The 20,503-nt window shown below is 47.4% G+C and overlaps 2 protein-coding genes across 4 annotated transcripts in view; both read left to right on the top strand.

The window, feature by feature from the left end:
* The first annotated feature begins 1,088 nt into the window (after positions 1-1,088).
* REG4 (regenerating family member 4) overlaps positions 1,089-20,503 on the top strand; it is a 45,298-nt gene continuing 25,883 nt past the window's right edge. For 2 of the 3 annotated variants that reach the window (XR_008354268.1, XR_008354267.1), the window contains exons 1-5: positions 1,089-1,211; positions 1,482-1,579; positions 2,015-2,152; positions 2,508-2,622; positions 3,340-3,633. Coding sequence is in view for 1 of the 3 variants with exons in the window: in XM_053466717.1 (XP_053322692.1) it covers positions 1,151-1,211; positions 1,482-1,579; positions 2,015-2,152; positions 2,508-2,622; positions 3,340-3,407 (480 nt within the window). In the remaining 2 variants the exon portion in view is untranslated. Of the gene's footprint in view, positions 1,212-1,481; positions 1,580-2,014; positions 2,153-2,507; positions 2,623-3,339; positions 3,640-20,503 lie in introns of those variants that run through there. The other variant, XM_053466717.1, reaches the window with a different exon arrangement.
* On the top strand, positions 4,686-14,260 carry HASPIN (histone H3 associated protein kinase). The gene is made up of 16 exons (XM_053466715.1): positions 4,686-4,792; positions 5,575-5,770; positions 5,843-5,998; positions 7,891-7,987; positions 8,200-9,591; positions 9,810-9,999; positions 10,084-10,181; positions 10,351-10,554; positions 11,175-11,260; positions 11,342-11,404; positions 12,161-12,252; positions 12,551-12,630; positions 12,760-12,848; positions 12,928-13,070; positions 13,521-13,623; positions 13,728-14,260. The coding sequence occupies exons 2-16, from the start codon at positions 5,577-5,579 to the stop codon at positions 13,933-13,935; spliced, it is 3,195 nt and encodes a 1,064-aa protein (XP_053322690.1). The 5' UTR covers positions 4,686-4,792; positions 5,575-5,576; the 3' UTR covers positions 13,936-14,260.

The following is a 20,503-nucleotide window of genomic DNA, read 5'->3' as shown; positions in this document are numbered from 1 at the left end:
TTTATTTCCCCAAACCTCCCAGAGGATAATTCACAGTGTCATGTGTCTAGACACAATGTGTACCCATTTTATAGCATATGATAAACTCTAAGCCAGTCTGGGTGCTCCGTAATAGTGTTCTAGATGAGACCCCCCCCTATTTATGTCAGTGAAGTATTTCTTCCAAATTCAAGGGAACCTATCATTCCAAATAATGGTCGGGGGCCAAGCATGGATACTGTCAAATTTAATGTTACTGCTAATTTCCCTCTATTGTAACAGCGTAACAGATCAGTGGGCTCAGCTCAACATCAAGACAGCAATCATCACGTCAACACTAATAAAACATAAGAAGAGGGAAGAAGCCATGGCAAACAGGTAACTCTGCTGATTAGTGGGAACTGATCCGTAACCCGAGCATCAGAAACTATAAGCGGACTTTATGAAATCCTTCAATGAGGCCAATCACTTCTGATAAAGCAGGGTCTATGGCATGCATGTGTCCCCGCCACAGAGAACAGGAAAACATATATAAAACTGGCAATCGGTGTCAGCATTTTAGGAACATGTGATTGCTAAGAATGGGATTGACGACTAAGAGTGGTGGGGTTTTCAGACTGCGTTAGGTGTGGTAGAGGCATTGTGGGAAGATTGGATGATCTCCATCTGTTCGAATCCTGTTTTACTGATAAGAGTTTATGGTTGTCGTTGATGATCGTTAAACACACAGCTCCACCCCAGGGGGTATATAGGGCGTGAGACAACAGGAGGAAACAGCACTAACCAGACACCAAGAGCCAGGTGAGATATGCGGTACCACTGAACCTGACACACATGCAGCTATCTCACTATGACCCACACACACACACACATCTACCTCTGTCACCAACTCCCATTTAGGCATCTGTCTCTCTCATTGCCAGGGCCAGATAGCAGGAACCCCTAAGCCCTCCTAATGGCAAAGGGGCTCCGCAAATTCTTCTTGCCTTGTGCCTCACGAACCCAGAGGCCAGTCCTACTCACCGCTACACACGCAGCATTCTCTCTCCCCGCTTTATGCACATGCCGCTGTCTCTTTCATTACATGCATACGTGGTTGTCTGTCTCTGTGTTATGTACACATATAGCTATCCCTCTTACCACTTACTGTCTCTCTTCATTACAGGTAAACATGTCGTGGTTTCCTGTTCTGCTTTTGCTTGGGGCATTGGCTCTCACACACGTTGTGGAAGGTAAATCAGTTTTTTTGAGATGTTCAGCTTTTGTTTTTAGGTCTCAACCCCTCCTGCAGGGGGAACCTTCTGGGGCCCCCGCCAATGAATCCCAAGTTATTGATTCTTCACCCAAGGACCCCTGTTGGGTTGGCCATAATGTCCCACACAGATATCCTGCATGACACCCCCAACTAGACATATTGCCGCCTCTCATAGTGTGTTTTTTGTTTTCCCTCTTAATGTGTTACAAGGTGTAACATTGTGTTACATTCTATTGTTCCCTTCCAGCCGCACAGGTCCGCTCCATGTGCCCAAATGGATGGTTCTACTACAAGGCAAATTGCTATGGCTATTTCCGGTACCCTCTGAGCTGGTCTGATGCCGAGGTGAGAAGTTCTATATTCCCCTAAATAACAGTTTTGTGCCACATTATGACTTTAGCGATAAGGCCAATTTTAATCACCCGTCATCCGCTATGACATCCTATATGCTTCCCAATAACCCAAATAAGAATAAGAGGATAACGCTCCTCACCATTATTATCTGCAGACCTTTGAGGTATTTGAGAAGCGACTCCAGTACCTTGGAATACCCTCTGGTACCAGTTTTAGCAGCTACCGGTGGAGGAAAACTCACATTCTCTGAACTAGTATAGATAGTCTTTCTGACGTTGATGTTTGGAGTCAATCATTGTTTTCAAATGTTCTACAAGCTCCCTGAATCAGCTCTAATTCAGCTGGTAAACCCCTTTACTCTCCAACCACCTCCCCATACTAAGCCATGGCTACAAAGCTGCACTTACCCCTTGTCTTGTGTTTCAGTTTGACTGCCAAGCCTATGGACACGGTGCCCACTTGGCCTCCATATTAGACTCTTCGGAAGCTGACATCATTGCCTCTCATATATCTGCCTATCAGAAGACCCATCCGGTGTGGATCGGACTGCATGACCCGGAGCAGGTGAGTCTCTATATTCTGAGGGTCACAAGGAAATGAGACATGAAGTGGCATTAGACAGCAGTGACAGCATGACCCAGGGCCAAAAACCGGCTCATCAGATACAGACGACTGCAGGATAAAGACAAGCCACAAGTATAATGTTACTATACATTCTACAGGCAGGTTCACTGATTTAACTATACATTATACAGGGCGTGTTCACTGATTTAACTATACATTATACAGGGCAGGTTCATTGATTTAACTATACATTACACAGGGTGGACAGCAGGCCCATGCTACTGCTGCAACTTACCCTCTTGGTGTATATGCGACATGAGGCTATATCGGTGATGACTTCTGTTTCTCTATATAGAATCGCCGCTGGAAGTGGAACGACGGATCCATGTACAACTTTCGCTCGTGGATGACAGGACAACCGGACAATGCCCAGTCATCGGAGTACTGCGGCGAGCTGTCGTGTAAAGAGAGTGAGTGAGACCTCCCTATATCAATGCATAACCCTCCAATGTTTGCAAAGTTCCATAAAACAGCTCATCTTCTGACAGTCCACATAATACCATTCAAGGTGCAGGGAGGCTAATAAACAGCTTGATAGATTATGGAAATACAACTCCCATTCTGGCCAGCCATCATGGGAGCTGTGCAATAGCCAGACACCCACTGTCGACTTTTGCTAGAGGAGAGAGTCTAATTCATAGACTTTTGATAAATACGTGAAGCCCTCTAATAGGAGTAAAAGTGACTCCAGGCTTAATGTAAAGCTCACAGGGTGATTACTGTACAGCCGGGAAATGGTTGCACATGAAGCATGAGTGTGTTTACTTCTGCCCAAGCTGAGGTTATTGCGTGCATCAGATCGTAGTGTGCATGGGGTATCCGTGAGCGAGTGGAGGACCTGAGCCTGCGCAACTCTGAAAACCTAAATAATACCCAGCTGCTAGAATAGGAAATGCCAGATGTCGATCATCAGATTCTATTACCCAAATCGGACATAGGAGCACATACAGAAATGGGGGTGGAACTCCAGAGCGAGCCAGCAGAAGGTCCATCAGAACCACATGACCAAAGCAATCTGCTCCGGGCATTTTCCAGAAAGGATTATGTCCAGGGACATTATTATTAAAATGTGGGGATTATCAAACCGGTTTCCTCCACACATAAACTGCCATGCGTTTCTCTTTCAGAATTCTTGAAGTGGAATGACAGTAATTGTAAAGCTGAAAAGCATTACGTGTGTAAATTTAAACCCTAAGAAGCTCCCAGTCCCGACAGTCCCCTACCTCCAAGATCGAAATCATCTGAAGAGCTCTATCAATGGTCTCTTCATGGAGAACAGGATCCCTGGGACACGACCTTGAAGAACATCTAAAAGCCCTTATCGACAGGAGCTACTCCAAGTAGAAGAGACAGGACCACGGAGGAGGAGGACCAAGCGAGACCCCCATTAATACATTTAATTGCAAATAAAGATTTAGCCTGTGAAAAGCCTGTGTTTCTGGTCTCAGTGGGTAACAATGTATCGGTGGCAGAACACGCTAAGAGCATGCCGACGCTTTTATGTGATTAGATATTAGAGGTGGGAATCGGCCATTAGGTTAGCTGAGGTGTACTATAAAAAAATGCTAAAATACCAGGAGAAAGATGAGTTTCTGTTAATGGAACGTCGGGTACCTTATCACAGAGAGGGTCACCCAAGGCGGGCCTGGAGCTCGCTTCAATGTAAGGTCATTGAGTGAGTTGATTGTTTAGGGGCATTCGCAGAAGGGCATGGCTGCCCTGGCATCTGTGTGTATGGGAAATCAGTGACACACGTGGACAGCTTCATCTGAGCAAACACAATGAGAGCCCAAAATACAGTGACCTGAAAAGTCTGAAAGGAACATGAATTCTTTCACTTAAATCCAGGGATGTTATGTATGAGGATATATATATATATATATATATATATATATATATATATATATATATATAATGTCATTTAACGCATGCTCCGCATAACTATCGTTTAAGGGTTTATATAATAAATTTCAGTCATGGCAGTAAGAGAACTCTGAACGTAAATCTCTTCCACACAGCACAAATCTGTCACTTTCCCAAAATAAAGAAATTATTGATTCGAAATCCGCCGAAAGCGAATCCCGGGGAGCAGTCCCCCAACTCCCTGTAATCAGGGTCTGCAATGCTCTTAACAGGGGCTCTGGGAATCCCCTAGGGGCCACACCTAACCAGCAAACTTGCAGCTGCCCACACCTGGTACGGCTGCAGAACTGATCTGACAGGGGCCCCACATCCGGCATGGCCGCAGAACTGATCTGACAGGGACCCCACATCCGGCATGGCCGCGGAACTGATCTGACAGGGACCCCACATCCGGCATGGCCGCGGAACTGATCTGACAGGGGCCCACATCCGGCATGGCCGCGGAACTGATTTAGCAACAGTGCCAGCATCCAAAATGGTGGCGAGTTTAATCTAAGGGCAACGCCAGCACCAAAAGTAAAGCGCTGTGATCATTGCTGCAGACACGGTGCCAGCTTCCAACATGGCCACTGAATACGGTCACGTGACGGGCGGGAACTTTGAATCGGATGTCAATCCGGAAGTGGATGTGAAGAGAACCGGCAGGGGATCGTCACAGTAAGTGTCTATATAACGGGCTTAGACATCAGTACTCTCGGTCACAGTACGTACCGCGTGTTCGCTCCGTGCACGGCCTGGTTGTACTCGGCATATATATGTGACGGAAGCATTTCAAACTGTCACACTGAACCGTCCTCCGTTGCCAGGTGTGATCCTGGGGAGGAATAATGGATTTATTCACTCCGTTTAATGTATAAAGCCTTTTCCTGCTGTTTCTATACCCATTATCAGGGTTTTTAGGGCTGTGGAACCCTATGATACCCTCAGGCAGCGACTGTACCCAGCTGCATGCGCGCCGTCTGGCATCGGTAGTACCCCGCTGCGTGCGCGCCGTCTGGCAGCGGCGGTACCCTGCTGCCTGCGCTCCGTCTGGCAGCGGCGGTACCCGGATGCATGCGGGCCGTCTGGCAGCGGCGGCACCCTGCTGCATGCGGGCCGTCTGGCAGCGGCGGTACCCGGATGCATGCGGGCCGTCTGGCAGCGGCGGCACCCTGCTGCATGCGGGCCGTCTGGCAGCGGCGGTACCCTGCTGCATGCGGGCCGTCTGGCAGCGGCGGTACCCTGCTGCATGCTGGCCGTCTGGCAGCGGCGGTACCCTGCTGCATGCGGGCCGTCTGGCAGCGGCGGTACCCTGCTGCTTGCGGGCTGTCAGGCAGCGGCGGTACCCTGCTGCTTGCGGGCTGTCAGGCAGCGGTGGTACAGTGTACACCCTTAAGTCTCGTTTTCTGTACCCTTGTAAACTGTCGGCGGTCTCTATCGTCTCTGTGTCCTGATTTCAGGAATGGCCGGCAGAGGTGTTCAGGGAGGAGTGCAGCGCACGTACAGTCGCCTGAACCCCGTGCGGAGGGTACAGCCTCGCAGCTGCTTTTCTCCTGGAGAGTCAAAGAATAACCTCTTCTCCAGCTCATCGTCCCTCCTGTCATCGCCATGCGAGCCGTCATCCTCCGGGGACTCGGACTTCGTACCCTCCAGACGGTGGGTGCGCGCGGCGCAGAGGCGGGGAGAAGCTCTGCCTCCGAGGCGTTAAAAGTTCCTCTCTTTTTTCAGGAAGACGAGAATCGCTGCTAACATCGGGAAGAAATGTCACGGGCCCCAGAAACGCGCAGGAGCCAAAAGGAGGAAGAAATCCTCTGCCTCCCAGACAAGAGCGCGAGGGAAACCCAGAACCGACGGAGAGGACAAGGAGGATGGACCCCCGGAAAGGTGCTGTCATCTGTTCCTAGCACAATGTCACCGGGCTAGGGAGAGGGGCCAGGGGTCTCCAGGAGGTAGGAGTGGGGGGTCTCCTCTAGGGCTGCAACTAACGATTATTTTCATAATCGATTAGCTGGCCGATTATTTTTTCGATTAATCGGCTAAAAAAATAAATGTAAATTTTTCATTTATTTAAAATAATTTAATAAACAAACAGGATGTTAAAAACAAACAGCAGAATAAAAAAAATGCATTTCTTGTTTTTATTTCCAAACCTGCCCCCCCCCAGTTATGCACATTTGAACCCAGGCTTGCCATACTGCCTCCCAGATATGCCACATACCCCCAGATATGCCACTCCGCCCTCCCCACATATGCCTTATATACCCTATATGCCTTATACCCCTGATATGCCACTGTGCCCCCTGATATGCCTTATACCCCAGTATGCCTTTATACCCCAGATATGCCACTCCGTCCTTCCCAGTTATCCCATAGTGCCCTCATAGATTCAGACTCGTTCACAGACCTGTTAGCATCACACTGACACAATACTTTTATAAATAAATACAGGGTTAATCTTCACTGCCCCCAGGATTTAGATGCCCGTTAGTTTGTCCTCCTTTACCTCTAACTGCACCTTAAGTTAACCTCATTAAATTAATTACATTAACCCTCAGTCCTCAGCATTAAATTAACCCTAAAGACCCCAATAACCATAACTGCCCCTAAATTAACCCTAAAGACCCCATTAACCATAACTGCCCCTTGTCACGGAGCTGGCTAGTCCGACCAACTTCCTCCGCTGTCTTGTGCTCCCTTAGCCTGGGACACCACTCTTTCCCCGGTTCCCCAGTCACTCGCCGAGACTCAGTGTACGGTAAAACCAAAACGAAGACTGATTTATTTCTCACACACAGGGCTGGATATCTCCAGCAAAACACACATTAACATAAAACAAGATATGGGGGTACAAACCGCCCCCTTAATCTGCCTCCCAGAGACAACAGGGACAGTAACGGGATTAACAATACAATAGGGTCCCAACCTCCACTATTACTGGCCAAAACCAGTTCCAGGGATGGCCGGGGGAAATGTCTGTAGTAGTGGAACTGGGGGGAAGGGGACAACATAATAATGCACCATGGGGTGGGGGGGGTCTGATATTAAATTAAAACAATGGTGGTCTCTCCCTGGTTGCAGATCCTGGCTGTCTGACAGAGATAATCCCCTCAACCAGTGATGACATGATATTCTGCTGGGGGTAGCCACAAACCCAGGGCCCATAGTCAATAGGGAGGAGGCTGGCAGTCAGGCCTCTCCAGTGGTCCCAGTGATGGAGGGTTCTGTCATACCCCTAAATTAACCCTAAAGACCCCATTAACCATAACTGCCCCTAAATTAACCCTAAACACCCCATTAACCATAACAGCAGAAAGGGGCGGGACCAATCGTCAGAGGGACTGCAGGGATTGACTGTAAGTAGTAACTGCTGTAAGTGACATTGAATGAACGAGGGGTATTTTTCACAGCAAAAACCCTCATCTTATAATCGATAAAATTGATTCAACTAACGGATGGCAATGATTTTCGTTATCGATTATTATCGATTTTATCGATTAGTTGTTGCAGCACTAGTCTCCTCCTCCTCCTCAATGTATTATCAGAAATTCATACAAAGCCCTGCGCAGCACAGCAGTCTCCAGCTCCTCTACACACATGCCAAGAGGCCCAGAAACCTGCTCTGTAGCCGGCCGTTTCATTCATTACAGGCCACACTTCCCACCTGACCGTCCTGTGACACTTATGCTTCCTCCTCGCGTTCTCTGCCCGGGCAGGGTACCCGTTACCTGCTGCCCCTTCCCTGGTATGCCACCTGTCATACCGTTTTCTTTCCCTAGGAAGCCAATGCCGTCTCTTGAGTTGTCTACGCCGTTCAGAAGGTTTGTGACAGTCCGACGGAAAGCGCCTGGTCAGAGTAAAGCATTGCAGGGGAAGGTAATTGTGTTATCTCAGATGCCCCTCCCCCATCACCCCCCCCCAAAACCCTCCATAAAAGTAATACCAAAAAAATGGATGCCTGTACAGATCGCAGGTGGCTGGCAGACCTAGGCCTACCTGGCTGCTGTTTGGGGCATGTTGCATGTGGTGTCATGGAGAGATCTTGGAGACTTCTTTGTAGGTCTCATGTTTCTCCTCTGTAATTCCAGCTCGTTCCTCCATCCCCTGACTCCAGTGGGGACTTCCAGATGTATGTTCCGGTGCTACGTAACAAGCGGAGGCTGAGTTCACGTTTCAGTAGTATCCTCAGCTCACCAGGAGACGCTCTTCACAGTCCTCTCCAGAAGCCTCCGCTGCTCTCGAGTACTCCATCAATGCCTTTGATACTACGGCCAAAGTGCGGCTCGACGTTTGAAAGGCAGCCCACCTTGTGCAATCCCTTGGAGGAAAGCGTGGTTTTGAGTTGTGTCGAGTATCCTTGTAAGGTGGAGACAAAAGGGTTGGGGTTTTTGGAGAGGACGTCACAATGCGTGGACCCAGAAACCAGTCCTTTGCACCATACAAATAGCGTACGGAGATCCAGAAGCACCTCGGCCGTTGCCGGAGACCAGCATTGCTGCAGTCAGAAGATGAGGTCTGAATCCTCAGCCCAGGAATCGGATCCATCAGATAAATCCACATCCGAGGTGAACAATGTGAGACACGAGGATAGCCTGAAACCAACAGCATCTTCCGCTCCATGTTCCTGCTCGTCTTTTTCTCTCATTTTACTCTCCTCCACTGACTCCCAGTCTGTCGTCTGCATTGATGGGGACCAGAGCAAACAGGCCCAGTCTGGAGACCGTGAAAGTGAATTTGATGCCACGTCTGAGCTGTTTTCTGCCTCAGACCTTAATGTTTCATTGCAAAGAAATCTGTCCAAAGATGACTCCACAGTAGACGAGACTCAGAGCGTTGCTGAACTGTGCATGACAGCAGCGCTCAGGGTGGGCAGTCCAGATAGTCAGGCTGGGCGCCCCCTCGTCATGCACCCTACTGATCTCTCTAAAGACACATGGACCTGTAGCCAACTGGACACCAAAAGTGTAAAGCATTTGCAGCCATTTGTAAGACTGGACTCCGAGTCAGTGACTAAATATTTCAAAAACATAGCTCCCATATTAAGTCTGACAAATGACGAGAGGAATAAGGGGCAGCGTCAGTCAGAGAATAGCATTCTGCCGGATGAAAACCTGTGTCTGGAGAAAATGCAGCCCGTCGTCCTTCTGGACCCAAGCTCAGTGGCCAGGAATTCTCTCTGTAAAGTTGATGAGGCCGCAGATCCCGGTATCAGGAAAGCTGACATGGGGTCTCCAGCCCTGCCTGGGAATGCATGTCCAGGTATTCGCACGATGGCCAGGACCCCTGATCTCACTGCTTCTCAGGTGCAGAACAAGGCACTGAGTTCCGTTGGTGCCCAGGAGATGGCTGGCACCGGCAGGAAAGTGTGCATCAGCGGGTTTAGTGCCAAGAGATGGGGCACCCGACAAAAGAATAAAACCCGAACCCGACAGGAACTCTCTTTCCAAGACTACGAGATGTCTGCGCACAAATTCAAGCAGGTATGTCGGGTGGATGGGGTAAAAAGGCGTAGTCAATACCCTGCTGTGATAATGAGAGCCTGAGTGAGAGAGGGATTCGCACGGAGGGAGAGGAGAGGGGTGCAGGGTTGGATTTGCTTCCATTACAATACGAAGCGTGATGAGTGGTTTACGTTATTAAATTGAAAGGAGACGCGTAATACGGTGCTTTGTACTCACTGGCTCTCTTTCTTTAATAGGACGTCACCAATTCCAGTACACTCTCTTCCTCTGTTCTGTTCTCTTCCTCTTTTCTGACCTCCTCATTCATGAACTCCTCTGCAGTCCTAAACCTGAGTCTGTCTCCAGATGCCCACAGAGACCCCCATAAAGAGCACCAGCGCTGGCTGCGTCTCCGAGCCGCTCTGTCTCTGCACCGTAAGAAGAAAGGTGAGCTGCTCTAGACCCTCAATGTACCCCCAGAGTCGACGCTACTCAACCCTCATTCTGTCCGGTTATCTTTTTGTATCTCAGTGGAATCTGCTGTGCTGTCTGAGCGACCAGAACACCAACGTGACCTTCTGACTCCAAGCAGCCTGAACTCCACACTTATCTCACAACGTTCCTCGCTGGTAAAGTGTCCTTCTGTTCTCCATCCCAGTATTTAATACAGATAACACATGCAGTGCACCATGCGTGGGGCCAAGCTGTGTCCTAGGATTAACACACGTCACATGTGGGGTTGGGCTGAGACATGGTGAGTTATGTTCTACATGCATGTACCCTTTCTGTCCCCACCAGTTCCTGCTGTCCCCTCAGCGCTTGTCGGCCTGCGAAGATATCAGTGACGCAGACAAAGTATTCATGGAGTGCGATCAGGATGGGCCCATTCCCTTCTCTCGCTGCCTGAGCTCATGTCAGCTTCGCCTCTGTCAGAAGGTGGGGGAAGGGGTGTACGGCGAGGTGTTCAAGACTCAACGAGGGGGGAAACATGTGGCTCTGAAGGTGAGGGGTCAGTATGAGACATTGAACATGCAACATCTCCCTCCTTGCTGACTGATCAATCATTTAAAGGGACACTTCAGCTGTCATATGCACTTTAATGCACATGATAGCTGAGAGGTCTTCACATTTACATCGTGTCCCCCTTCCAAATGCATGAGTGGATCATATCCCCCATATGCGTCTGCACTCAGATACTTTCCATGCAGGAAATGTTTTACCTCACGTACTGGTCATTCCCGCTGATTTCAATAGAACTGCTTTCCCATCGCTTGTTTAATGCTTAAAGGAGAAGCTGTGGAGCTGCAGCTTCTACCTATGCGTTGTTTGCATAGGTATGCATTATTCTTTGGAATAGCTCCCTGTGGCATTAAACCGTCCCTTTAAGGGAAATACGCTACTAATCCTTGCATGGACCGTTCTCTGTTTCTTTCGTTAAGTTGCTGGTGGTAGTGAAGTGTCTTCCCTAACATCTCTCCAGTCTGTGTCTGTTTTTTAAGGTACCGACGTGGATGATATCATGGTCTGTAAAGCCTCATCCCGAGGCACGTTTTTGTCTACTTGGGATATAAAATGTTCCCCATGTGCATGTTCTCGGTGCTTAGCAGTTACATTGTCTTTAGGTTATACCGATGGAAGGTTGTCAGAAGGTTAATGGAGAAGATCAGAAAAGCTTTGCCGAAATCCTGCCAGAAATAATCATCTCAAAGTAAGGCGAGCGGGCGGCAGGGCTGCGTTGTGTAATGTGCTGGTGTACGGAGAGTGTAATATGCCGATGGTCTCTCTGCAGGGAACTTAGCTTGCTAAGTGAAGGTACAGATAATAATACTAGTGGCTTCATCAAACTTCACTCGTGAGTAAATCTTATTTGCATTACTACTTCCCTCCCTGATATGACCTCCGATGTCTATCTGCTCTTTTTTCCTTTCCTCTCTTCCTCATGCCTCGTCAATTGGGTCTCCTTTCTCACTCATGCTCCTCTCTGATCTCCTTGTCTTATGCCCCTTCTTTATAATCTGTTCTGTCTCATGTCCTTTCTATCTGGCCTCATTTTCTTCTCCCTGGCTCATGCTGCTTCCCTCTTCCCCTCTCTCCTCCCTGTCTCATGCTCCTTATCTCTAACTTCTTCTTCCTCTTGTCTTTATGTCGCGCCCGTATGCTCTGCCACCCTTTTCCCGTATGCTCTGCCACCCCTTTCCCGTATGCTCTGCCACCCCTTTCCCATATGCTCTGCCACCCCTTTCCCGTATGCACTGCCACCCCTTTCCCGTATGCACTGCCACCCCTTTCCCGTATGCACTGCCGCCCCTTCCCCGTATGCTCTGCCGCCCCTTCCCCGTATGCTCTGCCGCCCCTTCCCCGTATGCTCTGCCGCCCCTTCCCCGTATGCTCTGCCGCCCCTTCCCCGTATGCTCTGCCGCCCCTTCCCCGTATGCTCTGCCACCCCTTCCCCGTATGCTCTGCCACCCCTTCCCCGTATGCTCTGCCACCCCTTTCCCGTATCCTCTGCCATCCCTTCCCCGCTCGCGCCCGCATCCTCTGCCACTCCCTTCCCTGTATCCTCTGCCACTTGTCTAACAATTTTCACTTCGTCTTCTTGCTCTTGTAGGGCTCACTGTGTTCAGGGCTCCTATCCTTCTGAGCTCCTTCAAGCTTGGGACACGTATGCCGATGAGAAGGGGTCAGAGAATGAAAGGCCGGGTGAGTGCATCTACCCTGGTGGGCTCAGCGACGTTGCCCATCTTCCTGGTGTCCAGCTTACCCCATGCTCACTAGGTCACTTATTCACAAATTTGGAAATCCCCCTCTTTGATAAGAAAGCAAAATCTTATAAAATGTACTGATGAGGGGCCGTCCATCGCCGTATTGCAAGTATATAGATTTAGACCTTTTTAGCTGCACACAGGGGCATCTGTGTGGTGCTGGGGGGAATGTAGACGAGCCACGTGAAGGATTTTCACAGAATAGGCGCTTTTTTAAATTTTTTTTACATTTTCAGATTTCTTCAGCCAAAGCCAGCTCTTCATGATCTTGGAGTTTGAATTTGGTGGAAATGACCTGGAGCGCATGAGTTCCCAGGTGAGTCAGATGCTCGCTGGGGAAGGTTCACCGTTCCATGTCTTCCCCCTGACCTTCTCCTGGCGCAGTCCCCCTGTCTCACAGTCCCATTACCCCACTGACCCTCTCTCTTTGCCGTCATCTCCACAGCTCTCTTCTGTGTCTGTTTCTCGGAGTATACTCCATCAGGTCACAGCTGCTCTCGCTATAGCTGAAGCGGAGCTCAGGTTTGAGCACAGGTGAGTGTCGGCTCTGCCTCTCGCATCTGACTCTCATTAAAAAGAAGGCATTATCTGACACGGATGTCTCTTATTGCAGGGACCTACACTGGGGCAATCTCTTAATAGAAAAAAGTAAGTCTCAAACCGTGACTGCGCTTCTGGATGGTGAAATGATTAATATCCCCACTTCTGGAGTCCAAGTAAAAATTATTGATTACACCCTTTCGCGTCTGGATAAAGGTGAGTTTTTATAAAGAAGGGCTACATTTCAAGCTAATTCCCATTCACGTGTATTCTGGTGCGGCTCTCCGATGCTTTCTGCTTGTACGGGAGTAAAGGTTGGTAGAAGGTGAGCGAATGGATGGTGTGGAGAGGTAAATGGTTGGGGGGGGCAGGGAAGTAAGAAAGCTGGAGCAGGTATCCGGATAGTAGAAAAAGCAATACATCGGACAGAAATTTTCTGTGGGCAGCGGAGTGATCGGAGGGTAGATTTGTGGACAGGGTGTGGGGGTGCTGCAGGGACACTCAGTATGCAGGCTGAGAGCAGAGGCTGTAATATAGGGGGGGTGTATGTTGTAGAAGTATGTTATTACCTGTCTGCCTGTTTGTATAGAGGTAAGATTGCTAATTGATGGGATGTTCTACGGAGGAAGCCTGAACCTATGTTCTGTGACATGCTCTCCCTTACAGACGGTCTAACCGTGTTCACGGACCTCTCCTCGGATGACGCTCTCTTCCTTGGCGTGGGAGATTTGCAGTTTTCTGTCTATCGAGATATGAAACAGGAAAACAAGTGAGTGCTTCACAAAAATGTCTTTCCTTTAACTCAAACCTACTGCCAATGTCAATGCGCACCATTTGGAGCCTCTGTCACATGCTAAGCTTTCCCCTTTCCAGGAACTGCTGGTCCTCGTATGATCCTCATTCCAACATCCTCTGGCTCCATTACTTGGCCGATAAGCTTCTCAGCGCAGTTAAGTACGTCAAAAAACCCACCTCTGTGGCCCACCGCAGGGAGCTGCGCAAGCTCCAGGATTTCCGCAGAGAAGTTCGGAGGTTTAGCTCCGCTGCCGAGGCTCTGCGCAGAAGCAAACTCTTCGTGTGATTCACCTCGAGACGTTTCTGGGTGCTGTGAGGAGACTCCAGCGATCCCGTTTTGTTACTTGGACATAAAACTACCAAATGGAACTAAATCTTATCTCTCCATTCAGATCAAAAATAATGATGTCTGACCCCGAAAAAAATGTTCAAAACCTTTTGTGATGAATCTTGCTGCAGGGTTAGAGGATTAACAGTGACTACTAACTCACGCCAGCAGCTCCCGGATGTTCCAGGGACGGCGGCACATTCATGCAGTCTCTGGTTACAATTGTTTTATTCACCCCGCAATATATTTTACAATAAATAATTTGCTATATGGACTCTGGAAAGCATTCTGGCTCAGTTTAATCCACAGGTAATCACTGCTTCTGTTTAGATATTTTAATTTCCTATTCCAGTGCTGCTTAAAAGCTGGGGGCCACAGTCTGGTGTCTTAGGTCCCCCTCATTGCTAATAACTTCTGGAGTGTTATTGTTCTGGCCGTGCTGCATCTTAGACCCCTAACACTAATATACGATTCAGCATATAGTCACGGAGCTGGATAGTCCGACCGACTACCTTCGCTGACTTGTGCTCCCTTAGCCTGGGACACATACTCTTTCCCTGGTTTCTCAGTGTAGGGTATAACATTATGTAGGGTATAACATTAATGTATAATTAATGTATAACATTAAGAACACTTTATTGTACACAGGCACAAATATATATATTGACATAATCACATCAACACACAGAATGAGAAATCTGAGTAATAGAACAGCCCCCTTTAGCTGGGGGATTCGGGTCTCTCAGGAATAATAGGGGAGATAAAGACCCCCACCTCTGATATCTTCCTCTGATCGCCAGGCAGGAACCCTGGCTGGGCACCCTGTGGAGAAACTCCTGTCTGGTTCACAAAGGGCATATTGGGGCAGGAGGCTATTCTGGCTTCCCAATGGTTCCAAAGGGAAAACCTGTATGTCCTAGTACTGGGCCTTGAAGTGTGGGCGGCAGAAGGACAGCTTCTGGGTCGGGGTAATATGAAAAATGGGTTTAACATCAAACTGGGTACATAGGGGGTCCACGGACAACAGATGGTTCCAACACTTGGGGAAACTACACCGAATGTATATAAGAAATGTTAAGTTATATTTTTCTCCTCAACTTCGTTCACCGGTATTCGGCCAAAATGGATTCCAGGCGAACGGGTGGTTGGGCTGGTATATTGAAATTGAAAACAGTCTCTGGACTTCAAAACGAAGACCACAATGAAATGAAACACGTGGCCCGGGATCCTCAATGGAATGAAACGCGTGGCCTGGGATCCTCAATGGAATGAAACGCGTGTCCCAGGATCCTCCTAAGGAATGAAACGAATGAGACAGGGCGCAGCGTAAGGAGCCCACACTGAAAAATATGGTTTATATGATGTAAGCCTGGGCATAAGTGCCCTATTTATAATGGATTCTAAATATGGTTCTAAAAACACATAAATCTGTCTACACGTTCCAATAAAATTTTGAAATCCAGTGCCAAGGCGACACAGTCCATGCCGACAGGTAACCCACCCTGGATGGCTCTCGTAATCAGGCGGCTGCACCCTAAACTCTGACACGATGAGTTAAATGTGCGGAATACTCTGGCTTGTGCTGTCGCCAGCTATGTGGTTTTTATAAGCATGTCACACGCGTGTGATGTGCAGACAGCGGTTGCTGGGTCCGGGCGTTGCCTCTGTCGGGAAGGTTTGTTTGATGTGCTTCGTAATGTGTTTCCCCTGAGCCATTAGCGCATTATGGGATTACTGGGAGGGCGAAGAAACTCACTTCTGTCAGTCTGTTCTTGTCCTGTTCGACCCTCTTGAATGTATGGTCTGTAAATTATAAAAGATACTAATAATAAAAGACTAACAACCGATTAGGATCTGACTCTAAATCAGGAAAAACGGCCCAAATGGTTCTTATCTGGTACTCAATGTTACTGTGCTAATAATATAGTACTATTGTTTTTGATCTTTGCCAAAAATCAGTAAAGCTAGTTGTGGATGACCTTGGCTATTTTGGCCCTGATTTGTCTGACAAATCCCCAAAATGTATAGCACGGTCTCCTGCCGTCTACTAGTTTTGGACATTGTAGAAGCAAGCAGAAAGCCACCGCCATGCTTGGCAGCGCATGCTTCATTCTTCCCTGTCCCGACATGCCGCTGACCCATTTGTTCTTCGTTCCACACAACAGAATCCCAAAACGCCTGTAGCTTATTTATGAGCATATTGGAGGTGACTTTCCTTGTGCTTTGGGGTTAGTCGTTGTGTAAGTCTTGGAGCACCTCCATGGAAACCTGTATTTAGCATGCGCCGCCCTGCGCTCACTGACACCGCGGTTTTAACACTTTTGCGGCTCTCGTGTTTAGCTGTAATTTTCTTCTCTCTCGTTTAGTGAACCCACTCAAGTTACATATTGTTTTTTCAGAACAAACTTCCTATGAAAAAAGAATGATGAAAAATTGAAAAAAGCACCTTTTCTCACTTTTAGCTGAAAGATCTTTTACTCATTGACAAAAGTTAATGAAAACTTTTGCTATTTCATAACCATTTTTCTGCTAATGTGCTATTTGGGACATGTTTGAAGCTGGCAATTATATTTACCCCATCAAACCAAGTATGGGGTAAAAGTATTTCAATTCACAGCTCCTGTTATATGTAACTGTCAAACAACATCCCAATTTGTGTTCCATTCATTTTTGTTAAAGTAGACACACCACGGGTATTTGAAATGCACTGCAGAATTTCTTTCAAATGCTACCGCTATTTTTATTTTTTTATTAATTTATATTTTACTAGTCACATTGGGATTAGAAAGCTGAGCTCCATGACTTGCATGGTTGAATGCAGTACCCTCTTGAAAACTTGGGGTTTCATTGTTGCTGAATGCCTCGCAATCGAGTTGTTTCAGTGACACTGTTGAAGCTTAGGAGGTGATCGTCGATAAAAACTGTTCAAGCGAAAAAAGCCTGGCATGTCATCGGTCCCTAACTAACCTGTCTGGTACATCACTGGTCACTAAGGGGTTAAGCCCAGGACAGGAACCAGAGACCCGAAGGTTAAATAAATAAATAGCGCTATTTGCATATTACACCAACCACCAGCCAGACAACTAGTGTTGAGGTAAAACCATGACTGACTTTTATTGAAGACCCCCAACTATATTCACACACAAACATGTTGATAAGAGCATGATCCCGTTAATGCCCTATCTAGACAGCCTGGCCACTATAGCCAGCAATACCCACACGACACAAAGTCACTGATTACGGGGGGTTCCCGGTTTTCAGATGGATAGCTCCGAGTCCCAGGGTCTGTCAGTTCAAAAAGCACCCTGATCCGAGGACAGGTCTCTCAGCGTCAGCGATGGAAAGTCACCCGGGCCCGGTCCGAAATGTAGCCAGACCCGAGTTCCATGGCTACGGAACCTCGATCTATAGACGACGAAGGGAAACCAGGGTTCCTGAATGAGTTTCCGCTCTGGAACCCCAACCTGTGCCCAATTGTGCATCCAACACATCCCCAAAAGGGCACTCTGATTGGGCAAAAGGCAGCCGTAGTAACCGTCATCAACGTTCAGCGGATATTCCCACGGGGCCCAGCCGCCAAACGGTTCCAGGCAAGTGAGCAGGAAGAACGGGGAAACGAGCCAAGGAAACAGGGAATGTATGAGACATAATATCATTCTCTTATCGTAATACATTTACTTAGAGAAAACACAATAAATATATTCTCTTTGCATCCCTATATCCGTGACAGGACCGGACCTGATTAAGGGTTTACAGCAGTTAAAAAGGGCAGACTAGACGGGTCTAATGGGGCCGATCTGCCCTCAGGCGCTCTGTTTCTATGTAACACTTCATTGAAGTCATTGAAGTTGCAGCCAATTGTTATAAAATATCATTTGTAAATTGTTGTATACATTACAAAATATCAGAAAGTGAAGCTGGACTGGGAAAACTTATTTATTTTTACATATCCTTTTTCTTTTTCATTACTGTACGTCCCATTCTAAACCTTCCAACATACGAATTGTCGCATAGGACCAGGCGTGGCCAGCAGTTTGTGTAACTGAGTGGGGCATTTAGAAGAATAATGACGTTTATTTAGCCGTTTAATGTATAAAGCCATTTCCTGCTGTTTCTATACACATTTTTGGGGCTTTTAGGGCTGTAGAACCCTGTGATACCCTCATACCCAGCAAACACTCTGACCTCCTAGAAAGGAGAAACTTGAGGCCAGTACAGAACCAAAAAGGGACTGGCCAAACTAAGCAGGGATACTTTGCAGGTGAGATGTAACATCATTTGCTGGAATAGTATAAATAAAGAGTTTATGAAATACGAAATAAAAAACATCCCCAGATTTCTCTTTAAAGCTACGATGACCGGATGGTATGTGCTCAGCGTAGGAGAGTACTCCATTCGCACCTAATGTTACTATGGATGGCGGGTGCTGCATGCTGGTCATGTGTCTGTGCCTCAGGCACTAGTCATGATATTTTCAGCCATACTCATACTACTTGGGGGCCACAAACAAAGAAATGGGAAATAGCTTATTGCCCTGTCTGTGGTGGGAAGAAAATCACTCATTCTGTGACTTAGTAAAGTGGACAACTTCTGATATGTTCTGGCTACACCTTGTAATTCATGTGAGATTATAGAAGTATTTATATGAATTTCCTTGTGTTGTTCCAAACATCAATTAAGAAGAACATTTTGCTGCCACCTAAGCAGAAAATGTGGTAATGTGAGAAAAGGCGGGTGTGGCGGCCATGTCAAATGATGTCAAGTATTCGCCTCATCTCATCTAATGAGATAATAGTTTAGGAGAGGAGCTCCGACGATATAAACACATGAAATAATTAGTACTAATCAACCAACGACTCTTTCATTAAACTGAATTAATAGCAAATGCTGGATATGTAACTTGTCTCACACATTCTACGCAAATACAGAAAACTTGCATTGATGGAAAACAAGCATCAAATAAACTACCCAAGAACTTTAAAAAATGCTTCATATTAGAGACGTGGAGAAAGCTGGAGGGTGCGGATATACTTACCAACACTTGGAGTGCCCAGGGGCAAATTAGGTCATATGCAGCTCTTCTCCTGTTTATGGATTCCCAACTGTGATAATCAGGGAACTGGCTGGTATGTCCAACAGCCTGAACAATGGCCTGGTATCTGGGACCATCCTAGCAAATTTGGGCATGTTGGTACCTAAGATAACCCTAATCAGAACCATTTGAAAGCCTAGATGAAGGGCAGATGGGTTCTTGGGGAGTCGCATGGGATGAAAAGTAAGGAACTAACCCAAGAATACTCCAATTTATGTCTGATTTGACCTAGCTCCACGTCTTCCGGCCTAATTTAAATCCATTAGCCTAGGAATGGTACCTGGCAACTTCCGTGTGTCTTCTAACAGACCACACAACATGTTCCAGACCATAGTTTAGCTGTGAGGAGTCACTGGGAGCAGAAGAAGGGACACAGGCTACAGAAAAGCAGTGCTCCCCATCAGGAGGTGACAGTATCAGAGTATCCCATCAGTAGGTGACAGTATCAGAGTATCCCATCAGATGGTGACAGTATCAGAGTATCCCATCAGTAGGTGACAGTATCAGAGTATCCCATCAGATGGTGACAGTATCAGAGTATCCCATCAGGTGGTGACACTATCAGAGTATCCCATCAGATGGTGACAGTATCAGAGTATCCCATCAGATGGTGACAGTATCAGAGTATCCCATCAGATGGTGACAGTATCAGAGTATCCCATCAGATGGTGACAGTATCAGAGTATCCCATCAGGTGGTGACACTATCAGAGTATCCCATCAGATGGTGACAGTATCAGAGTATCCCATCAGATGGTGACAGTATCAGAGTATCCCATCAGGAGGTGACAGTATCAGAGTATCCCATCAAGTGGTGACACTATCAGAGTATCCCATCAGGAGGTGACAGTATCAGAGTATCCCATCAGGTGGTGACACTATCAGAGTATCCCATCAGGAGGTGACAGTATCAGAGTATCCCATCAGGTGGTGACACTATCAGAGTATCCCATCAGGAGGTGACAGTATCAGAGTATCCCATCAGGTGGTGACACTATCAGAGTATCCCATCAGGAGGTGACAGTATCAGAGTATCCCATCAGGAGGTGACAGTATCAGAGTATCCCATCAGGAGGTGACAGTATCAGAGTATCCCATCAGGTGGTGACAGTATCAGAGTATCCCATCAGGTGGTGACAGTATCAGAGTATCCCATCAGGTGGTGACAGTATCAGAGTATCCCATCAGGTGGTGACAGTATCAGAGTATCCCATCAGGTGGTGACAGTATCAGAGTATCCCATCAGGTGTTGACAGCATTAGAATATCTCACAGATGCCTTGAACTGTAAAGCTACATAAATTGGGCAACTCCTGTGCAGCCCAAATTAGAGTCATTTCTATAAACCTTAGAAAGTATCGTTTCCAGCTGACTTTAGACATACTGAGTTTACGAGGAAGGACATGCTAAACAATTCCATACATTTTTCAAACAGT

Source organism: Spea bombifrons, chromosome 5 (assembly GCF_027358695.1).
Source record: "Spea bombifrons isolate aSpeBom1 chromosome 5, aSpeBom1.2.pri, whole genome shotgun sequence".
Classification (NCBI taxonomy): domain Eukaryota; kingdom Metazoa; phylum Chordata; class Amphibia; order Anura; family Pelobatidae; genus Spea; species Spea bombifrons.
The sequence above is the reverse complement of the archived record's forward strand: the minus strand, read 5'-3'. Positions and strand labels throughout refer to the sequence as shown.

Coding starts and splice junctions, on each gene's coding strand:
- HASPIN (XM_053466715.1), top strand. CDS start 5,577: ATGGCCGGCAGAGGTGTTCAGGGAGGAGTGCAGCGCACGTACAGTCGC. Junction 5,999..7,890: donor GAGGATGGACCCCCGGAAAG/GTGCTGTCATCT, acceptor TTCTTTCCCTAG/GAAGCCAATGCCGTCTCTTG. Junction 12,631..12,759: donor TGGAGCGCATGAGTTCCCAG/GTGAGTCAGATG, acceptor TCATCTCCACAG/CTCTCTTCTGTGTCTGTTTC.